Source organism: Triticum dicoccoides, chromosome 1B, assembly GCF_002162155.2.
Source record: "Triticum dicoccoides isolate Atlit2015 ecotype Zavitan chromosome 1B, WEW_v2.0, whole genome shotgun sequence".
Lineage (NCBI taxonomy): Eukaryota > Viridiplantae > Streptophyta > Magnoliopsida > Poales > Poaceae > Triticum > Triticum dicoccoides.
In genome coordinates this window covers 674,911,260-674,921,637 of record NC_041381.1, presented here as the reverse complement: position 1 = coordinate 674,921,637, position 10,378 = coordinate 674,911,260, and the positions used below count along the sequence as shown (strand labels likewise).

General features: G+C 42.4%; 1 protein-coding gene across 1 annotated transcript in view; it reads right to left on the bottom strand.

Moving 5' to 3' along the window:
* The window catches only part of LOC119350888, a 160,512-nt gene extending 154,627 nt beyond the window's left edge, over positions 1 to 5,885 (bottom strand). Inside the window, exon 1 of the mRNA XM_037618509.1 lies at positions 5,811 to 5,885. Within this exon, the coding sequence (XP_037474406.1) occupies positions 5,811 to 5,885 (75 nt within the window). The remainder of the gene's footprint in view (positions 1 to 5,810) is intronic.
* Between the last annotated feature and the right edge of the window lie 4,493 nt (positions 5,886 to 10,378).

The window sequence follows — 10,378 nt, the reverse complement described above, 5'->3', positions numbered from 1 at the left end:
CTAGTTCGCATTCATATATACACCATCTATAGGTCTCTCTCGCATACTATGTATGATACTCTAGCTAGTCCAAGCTAGATATCTTGGGTGCACTCATCGTACGCACACAAATTCCTTGGCTCTTTGCCCGTAACTCTCTCACACACCACTATGTCATCTCGGAGCTCTTCCCCCCTCTCTCAAACTCTCCATCCACCTGGGTCACACATACACATGCATATCTCACTCGCACTCGATAGGCCCATCTAAAACTCTATCTCTCTCCCTCGTTCTCTCTCCATCTCACACGCACACACACACACAATCACATGCCCAGCTAGCCAAGTATGATGGTCTCTCACTCAATTGTAGGCACACGCAGTCCGCCCTATATGTATATGACTAGCTAATCTTAGTCTCCATCACAAACATGCGCATGGACTATCTCGATTTCTCTCGGGGCATCTTTCTATCGCGCACGCACTCCCTCGATCTCCCACCCATATAGTCCCCTCACGATCTCGAGGGGATCTCTCTATCACAAACACACTCTCTCTCCCTCCCCATGCGTCCATGCTATCCATGTGTCCCTCTCTACCTTTTTTCCTTGTTGGCCAGACCTCTATTGGACATGTGCTACAGGGGTGTCTGTCTCCGTTGCAAACAATCACACACTAGCTATCTTCGTGTATGTCCTCGCCTCGCTTTTCCATCTCGGAGATGCATGCGTGATATGTTCGCATAAGAAACGAAAAAACACACACTCTCTCTAATTTATCGTTTGTTGTCACTTTCTCTTTCACACACATACTCTTTTTGCACACTTACTCATTCTCCTTCACACGCACTTGATCTGTCTCGACTGAGGCACTCTCCTCCATCCATAGCATATAGATTTATTGAAAAGTTAAACATCACAAAGTTTGACCATGTACGTGGAGAAAAACAATTACATCTAGTACGGCAAACATATACCATTAGATTCACCATGAGATGTAGTTTTGTATGATGTATCTTTGGTATTGTAGATATAAATAACATTTGCGTAAACCTGATCAAAGTTTCCAAAGTTTGACTTGTAAAAAGTTTACATGCACTGCATTATCGAGCGGATGGAATATCTCTTTCCCCCTCTCAGCTATCTGACGCACCACTCAGCCTTATCGGGGCTCCTCAATCTCTCTCAAACTTTATTGGTCAGTTCGGTTCGTTACCTGACCCTCATGCCTTGATGACCGGTAGTGCCTGGTGTGGACGTGAGATGAAAAATATTTCTGCCTGGCCAGGCTTGTGTGGTGCTGAAGCATTTGGTTCATGCCTGGGCCAGGCAAAGCATCAACGTCCCATCAATCAATTCATGCATCAATTATTTAATGCTAATATCCATCCATGTTGCTGTTAGCCTTGTGGCCGCACGACCAGGCACGGCCAGGCGTTCGAAATCGGTCGCTTGGGCCAGGCTACTTGCAGTGTCTGGAGTTCAGCCAGGCTAATTAAAGTTCAAGGGAATCCAGCCCAGGCGGGCTTTCTTTTTCACAGGGTAGCAACCAAACAAGCGTGCATGAAATCCAGCCACAACCCCAGGCCACGCAAAAGATGCTCACGACGCAAGCCAAACTGGCCTTATATCTCCCTGGTTCACGCATACACATGTCTCGCTCGCGCTATACATATAGACCCATCCAACACTCTCCGCCCTTGTTCTCTCTCCATGTGACACGCACCCCCCTAAGTACCATAATCCCTCACTCCATCATAGGCTCTGTTTGGATCCATGAGTTAGAGTTAGTTTGGGTTAGTTTGGAGTCAACTAACCCAAAAAGATCCAAAGAGGAGGGTTAGTTTAGGTTAGATGCATCTAACCCATCCAAAAAAACTAACCCATCCAAGAGGTGCTTATTTGGGTTAGTTCTTCTCGGGGCCACTAATAAACACTTTTCTCTCTCGCTCTCCCCGCAGTAGATCCCTCCCCACTTCCTCGAAGCTTCTCGTCCTCTCCCTCCCTCCCTCTCGCACCGCCCGTGAAGGTGCCTCGCCGTATCCGCGCTCCATCTAACCCTGCCATCCAAACACCTCTTTACTTAGATTTAGTTCAGGGTTAGTTCAGGGTATGAATCTAACTCTAACCTCTAACTGAGTTAGAGTATCCAAACAGGGCCATAGGCGCAAACACTACCCCCCTCCTACCAAGAGCCATGAGCAGAAGAACCAAAATCTCGCAATAAAGATCAATAGACATTCTAGGAAATTCTACTAGACCTTAAAATCAACACTAATAATGGTGAGTAAAATATATTTTGCAATAACAACATATTTAATAACAATAGAACCAACAAATTACTAGAGAGTTTAGTAGTACCTCTAGCAAAGCCCAACATTCTTCACCCATATAATCAGTGCCTTCTATGATCTCAATACCCTAAAAGCTAGTTCAGTGGTCATATATGCTTCCGATTTTTTAAAAGGAAAAACATATTGCAAAAACAATAACACTATGGTAGTATGACTTGTTCCATAAACTAGTACGTACGTACTTACAAGATAATGCAAGCACGTGCTTAATGACATGTAAGAAAAAAATCCATCCAAAAATCTTAATCACCACTATGAGGCTCATCATGTGAGGTGGTAGACACATGCGATTGCTCAAGTCCACTGGCTTCACATGGTTTCTCTCCCTGCATCTGCTTGTTCGTGGCCAACTACAAAACATGGATCTTGATGGCACACTCTCGCCGCCGATCGGGAAACTGCGTAAGCTGTGGAATCTGTAAGACTAGTTCCATAATACTACCTTACACTCCCATACGTTCGGACACAAGATTAATATGAAGGTCTGGTCTGGATGCTTTCTTCTAGACTCCTTTTGTCGTATTCTAGCGAGTTCACACGATGCTACATGTGTGCGTTGCTGGTAATGGGCGGGCTTATCTGCACCAATATAACGAGTGACTTCTATGATCTCAATACCCTAAAAGCTACTTGAGTCGTCATATGTGCTTCTGAAAAATATTAAAGAAAAAACAAATTACAAACATAACAACACGTTGGTAGTATGATTTGTTCCATAAAATGGTACATACTAACTTACAAGACAATGCAAGCACGAGCTTAATGACTGGTTAGAAAAAATCCATCCAAAAATCTTAATCACCACTATGAGGCTCATCATGTGATGTGGTAGACACATGCAATTGCTCAAGTCCACTGGCTTCACATGGTTTCTCTCCCTGATTCTACTTGCTCGTAGACAACTGCAAAATATGGACCTTGACCGCACACTCTCGCTGGCGATCGGGAAACTACGGAAGCTGCGGAATCTGTAAAACTTGTTCCATACTACTATCATTACATGAATCTGGTACTTTTCCATCATCCATGGCGGACGGCAAACAGCGACGGCAAAGACAGGGTCGGCAAAGGCCTTCTTTGCCGTCTGTTTTTTGCAGCGGACGGCAAAGAGGCCTTTGCCGTCAGTGGCGGACGGCAAAGGGCACGACTCTTTACCATCTGCTGGCAGACGGCAAAGGGCACGGCTCTTTGCCATCTGCTGGCAGACGGCAAAGGCTGCAGGCTCTTTGCCATCTGTTGGCAGATGGCAAAGAGACCAAATAGGCATTAATTATGTTTCTTCTTATATCAATTCATTTTCACATAAAATCAAACACAATCAAACACATACTATATGTATGACCAATATAGCATATCCAACACATATTACCAATACTCATGAACACATATATATCCAACTCATATCCATGAACACATATCCAACACATGTTACCAATATATAGTCATGAACACATATATATCCAACACATATCCATGAACACATATCCAACAAATATTACAAGGAATGATCTAAAACTAAATATCTATTTTCCTAAAAACTATCTTATTACTAAGATCTTCTCTGGATCTTCTTCTTTTCTTCCAACCTGCATAACAAAAACACTAAGAAAGAGAGAATGGGTTAGGAGTAGAAATGTAGCATTTCACTTGGTGAAATGCAATGCTGTAGGAGCCAGTACTTGAGATCAAGATAATCTTAGTTAAGATCCTGATTTTCAAAGTGATCTTAATTAGAAAGCCAAATAGAGTAAACCAATACCAAAGAGCCAAAGAAGAGAACCAACCAAGGACCCAATCAAGAAGCCACCACAATTAGCAGTAAGTTAAATGCCAACACAAAGACCACTATCAGTACTAGCTCCAGGAATTAAGCCAACTAAAAACTAGTGATTAAAGCCAAAGATTAGACTTCATCACCACAATCAGTTTTGTCTAGTGACAATAGGTACATGTCACTGTGCAACACCAAAAACAAAGCTCCAGGAGGAGATATACATCACAACCAGCCAACCAGACCAAGTCCCAACACATCCAACCACCAGCAGCTTAGAAGAGATAACTATTAAGGAGAGCTACAGAAGACCTCAAGGTTTACTTGAGGGATTATGTGCTCAGACAGCCTGGAAGTGCCAGGGCTAGTTCATCACAGCACAGGGATAGTCACATGTAAATTAAGCCTAAGAGAGGGTGGCTCAGACCAGCATCACTGCCCAAATCAGATGTAGTATCTGTCTTATCAATAGAAAACTAGGAAAGTAATAGCCAAAACCAAGTATAGTATCTGTTCATAGGCTATTAGAAAGAGACAAATAGGAATAGCCAAACCAAGTGGTATCTGTTCATATCAGTATTAGAAGTAAAATAACTAAGAACAAGTGAGTATCCGTTCATGAGTAAAGTAGCTGACCAAAGTAACAACTCCAGGATCAACTACACAGAATAGAGCAGTACAGGAGTATATATACTTCACAAATACACATAGATGGTCACTGACCAAAACCCTAACACAGCAAGAATCCATCACTGAGAGCTCCAATACAAGTTGATGCTCATCTACAGCAGCTAACCACAACTAATAGAGCCTCACATCCAACAAGATCAAGAGCTATGCATTAGAGAGATCAGGAGGGGAGCAAGGAGAAGCTCACCAAAAGGAGTTGTAGCCGAAGTAGGATGCAACCACACCATCACTATGGTGTGACAAGCATCACAACCAACACCACCACAACAAGCCGGAGCTTGCCAGAGAGCACCACAACGGCGGCGCCAGTGAGAGCACGGGCACGAAGGCGCCAACCAGGGGCGCCGCAGCACGGAGGCGCCACCCGGGGGCATCACCGCGCCACGGCACATCCAGCACCGCCAGAGGATCCTCACGGCGACCAGACCTAAATGCGGTCCATCCACTTTGGTTGCACATGCCAAATCAGCGATGAATGAGCTACTTTTCCCGCATAGCAAGCAAACACTCCATTTAATAGAAGAAAGGCCGGTTTTACAGAAGCAAACATTAAAGGTAGAGTGTTCAGAAGCAATGAATGATCGATTTGGCATAAGCAGGACCAAACCAAAACCATGGCAGAAACTAAATTGACAACACATGATGATGCCTCCGAAGTAGATAAGGACAACACAAGTTTTACCTATACACAACACAACGATCACTATAGGAAATAGTAAACATTTATAATTTCCTTGTGTTTGATTGATTGACACTCATTATTAACAAGTCAAGTTAAATCCCTGCAGCATATGTAGTAAGGACCCTATCAAATAGAGCTAACCACGGCAGCCCTCAAGCAGAGTAAACCGATTTATGGCACAATTATAGAAGTGAACAACTGAGTCCTCCTCAACCATTATTGCATATGCAGCAAAAACAAGATTGATAATTTTTCTTGTTTGATTTAGAACTTGAGTGGACGGGTGCAAGGCAGGAAGAAGAAATCCAAGAGGGGAGGAGAGGAGAAGGGGCGGACCTGGATGGCATTGGGCAGTGGTGGAGCTGCGTCCTCCACGGCGTCCTTCCCGTCCATGGCGTCCTTCCCGTCCATGGCTTCCCGACATGATGGATCTGTGAGGGAGAGGAGACGCGGCGCGACGCGGTGAGAAAGAGAGGGATGGATGTGACGAGGAGGGGTGAAGAGACTCACCTGAGTCACCGGAGCAACACCGGAGCCACGCCGGCGATGTGGTGGCCGAAACCCTAGCCGCAGGGGAGGGTCACGCGTGGTTGCTGGAGGACGTGCGAGTCAGATCTGGTCGGAGGGGATGGAGGAGCGGGGCGAGGGGGTCACGTGGGTGTGCTGGGCGGCGTCGAATCCCGTCGGAGCTCGCCGAAATCGGCCGCCGTAGGTGCTCGCGCGAGGGAGAGCGAGAGACGAGTGGGAGAGAGAGAGAGGGGAGAGAGAGAGAGGAGGTGGGGGCCGTGTGGAGAGAGGGGAGACAGAGGGAGGAGGTGGGGGTCAACGATTTTCTTTGTACCCGCAAAAAAAAGATAGCCCCACCTCTTTGCCGTCCGCCAGCACATGGTAAAGATTCTTTGCCATCTGCTGGCAGACGGCAAATAATTGGCTGATGGCAACTGGCATCTTTGCCGTCTGTCAGTTCTTTGCCGTCTGTTTTTTGCAAGCAGACGACAAAGTGCCTCTTTGCCGTCCGCCAGCTGACGGCAAAGAACTGGCAGATGGCAAATAACCTGATTCCAGTACTGTATCTTACCCTCCGATCCGTTCGGACACAAGATTAATATGAAGGTCTGGTATGGATGTTTTCTTCCAGACTCCCTCTGCCAGATTTTGAGAGAATTCACATGAGGCTACCTGGGCTTGCCTTCCTTCTTTGCAACTCATAGGTTGTTAGTGTTGGGTTGTACTAGTAACATTTTCCTTGAGTATAAATTACACTCTATCTAAAAAAGGAGTGTAAAATACACTCGCGGTATACCTACTTTTTTCCTTAGAAAGTGGCATACCCACTTTTTTAAAAAGAAGAGTGGTATATACACTTTAGTCACTATCCATAAATCATACAACTTACAGTTATCGGAGTTCCACAAGACAAGAAATCATCCGAGTTTTATCTATTTTTGCACAAAAGACAATATATTTAGTAGCACATATCATACTAAAAGACTCTTGCATGAATTGAAAAAGACATCCAAGTCTTTGGGGTGTCAGAAGTTTTCTTCCTTATTCATTGGCGGTGTGCCGTAACCAAGATCATTGAGCAGAAGAACCAAAATCTCGCAACAAAGTTCAATAGACATTACATGAAATTCAACTAGACCTTAAAATCAACACTAATAATGGAGAGTGCATATATTTTGCAATAATAGAATCTATACCAATATAAAAAGACCCAAAGGGGCAGATCCAATTAATCTCAACCATCAAATCATGTCAATCCGACGACCTAGACTGCTTCAATGTTGAGCGCCCAACACGTGTAGTGTGCAGTTAATTTCATGCCAAATGTAGTGATAATCACATAATAACACGCAAATAATATCCTACATAATAACCGTATGCACTTAATATACTTTCAAACTAACGTGCATTGCACATACACATTGACTAGTATTTACTAATAACAGAACCAACAAATTACCAGAGTGTTTAGTAGTACCTCAAGCAAAGCCCAACATGCTTCACCCATACAATCATGCCATCTATGATGTCAATACCCTAAAAGCTACTTCAGTCATCATAAAAAATATTAAAAGAAAAACATATTACAATAAAAATAACACAACGGTAGTATGATTTGTTACATAAACTAGTATGTACGAACTTATAAGACAATGCAAACACGAGCTTAATGACATGTTTGAGAAAGTCCATCCAAAAATCTTAATCACCACTATGAGGTTCATCTTGTGATGTGGTAGACACATGCAATTGCTCATGTCCAATGGCTTCACATGGTCTCTCTCCCTGCATCTGCTTGCTCGCAGATAACTGCAAAACATGGACCTTGACGACACACTCTCGCCGGTGATCGGGAAACTGCGAAAGCTGCAGAATCTTAAGACTTGTTCCATACTACTACCATACGCTCTGATCCTTTCCGACGCAGGATTAATATGAAGGTTGGGTCTGGATACTTTCTTCCGGACTCCCTCGTCGTATTTTTAGAGAATTCACACGATGCTACATGTGCGTGTTGCGGGTAATGGGCCTGTCTTTCTCCTTTGCAATTCATGGGTTGTGTAGTGTTGGGCTGTACTAGTAGTATTTTCCTCGAATATAAATTACACTATATCTAAAAAAACTGAGTGTAAAATAAACTTGTGGTATACCCACCTTTTCTCTCTTAGAAAGTGATATACCTACTTCTTTTAAAAGAAAAAACAATGTATATCAATTTTAGACCCTCTATCCATAAAACATACAACTTAAAATCATCGGAGTTCCATAACACAAAAAAAACCATCCGAGTTTTATCTATTTTTGCAAAAATGGGAGAGACCACATATTAAGTAGCACATATCTTACTAAAACACCCTTACATGAATTGAAAAATACACCCAAGTCTTTGGGGTGTTGAAGTCTTCTTCCTCATCTATTAGCGGCATGCCATAACCAAGATCCGTGAGCAAAAGATCCAAAATCTCAAACCAAATATCAATAGACATTCCAGGAAATTCAACTAGACCTTAAAATCAACACTCATAATGGACAGTAAAATATATTTTGCAATAATATAACATTTACAAATGACAAAAAAGATAAATTACTAGAGTCTTTACTACAACCTCAAGCAAAGCCCAACATTCTTCACCCATATAATTAGTGCCTTCTATGATCTCAATAACCTAAAAGCTACTTCAGTCGTCATATATGCTTCTGAAAATATTAAAGGAAAAACAGATTACAAACACAATAACACTATGCTAGTATGATTTGTTCCATAAACTAGTATGTACAAACTTACAAGACAATAAAACCACAAGCTTAATGACAGGTTTGAGTAAATCCATCCAAAAATCTTAATCATCGCTACGAGGCTCATCATGTGATGTGGTAGGGACATGCGATTGCTCAAGTCCACTGGCTTCACATGGTTTCTCTCCCTGCAAATGCTTGCTCATAGACAACTGCAAACATGGACCTTAACGACACACTCTTGCCGGCGGGAAACTGCGGATGCCTCGGAATCTATAGAACTAGTTCCATACACTACCATACGCTCTGATCCGTTCGAACACAAGATTAATATGAAGATCTGGTCTAGATTTTTTCTCCCAGACTCCCTCTGTCAGATTTTTAGAGAATTCGCACGAGGCTACATGTGTCGTTGTGGCTAATGGTCCTGCCTTCCTCCTTTGCAACAAATGTGTTGTCTAGTGTTGGTCTGTACTTGTAATATTTTTGTCGAGTATGAATTACACTCCATCCCAAAAAAGGGAGTGAAAAATACACTTGTGGTATACCCACTTTTTTTCTTAGAAAGTGGTATACCCAGTTTTTTCTAAAAAGAGAAGTGGTGTATCCATTTTATTCGCGATCCATAAAACATAAAATTTACAATCATCGGAGTCCAATGGACAAAAAAGTCATCCGGGTTTTATCTGTTTTTGAAAAAAATGCAAAAGTCCATATATTAAGTAGCACATATCTTACTAAAACACCCTTACATGAATTGAAAATACATCCAAATCTTTGGCGTGCCGTTACCAAGAGCCATGAGCACTAGAACCAAAATCTCGCAACAAAGATCAATAGACATTCTAGGAAATTTTACTAGACCTTAAAATCAACACTAATGATGGTGTGTAAAATATATTTTGCGATAACAGAATATTTAATAACAATAGAACCAACAAATTACTAGAGTGCTTAGTAGTACCTCTAGCAAAGCCCAATATTCTTCACCCATATTATCAGTGCCTTCTATGATCTCAATACCCTAAAAGCTAGTTCAGTGGTCATATATGCTTCTGATTTTTTTAAAAGAAAAAAACGTATTGCAAACACAATAATACTATGGTAGCATGATTTGTTCTACAAACTAGTACGCATATACTTACAAGACAATGCAAGTACGTGCTTGATGACATGTAAGGAAAAAAATACATCAAAAAATCTTAATCACCGCTATGAGGCTCATCATGCATGTGAGGTGGTAGACACATGCGATTGCTCAAGTCCACTGACTTCACATGGTTTCTCTCCCTGCATCTGCTTGTTCATAGGCAAATGCAAAACATGGATCTTGACGGCACACTCTCGCCGCCGATCGGGAAACTGCGGAAGCTGCGGAATCTATAAGACTTGTTCCATAGTACTACCTTATGCTCCCATATGTTTGGAGACAAGATTAATACGAAGGTCTGGTCTAGATGTTTTCTTCTAGACCCCCTTTCTCGTATTTTTGGTGAATTCACACTATGCTACACGTGTGCGTTGTGGGTAATGGGCATGCCTTTCTCCTTTGCAACTCATGGTTTGTCTAGTGATGGGTTGTACTAGTAGCAATTTCTTTAAGTGTAAATTACAATCTATCTCAAAAAAGAGAGTGTAAAATACACTCATGGTAAACCTAC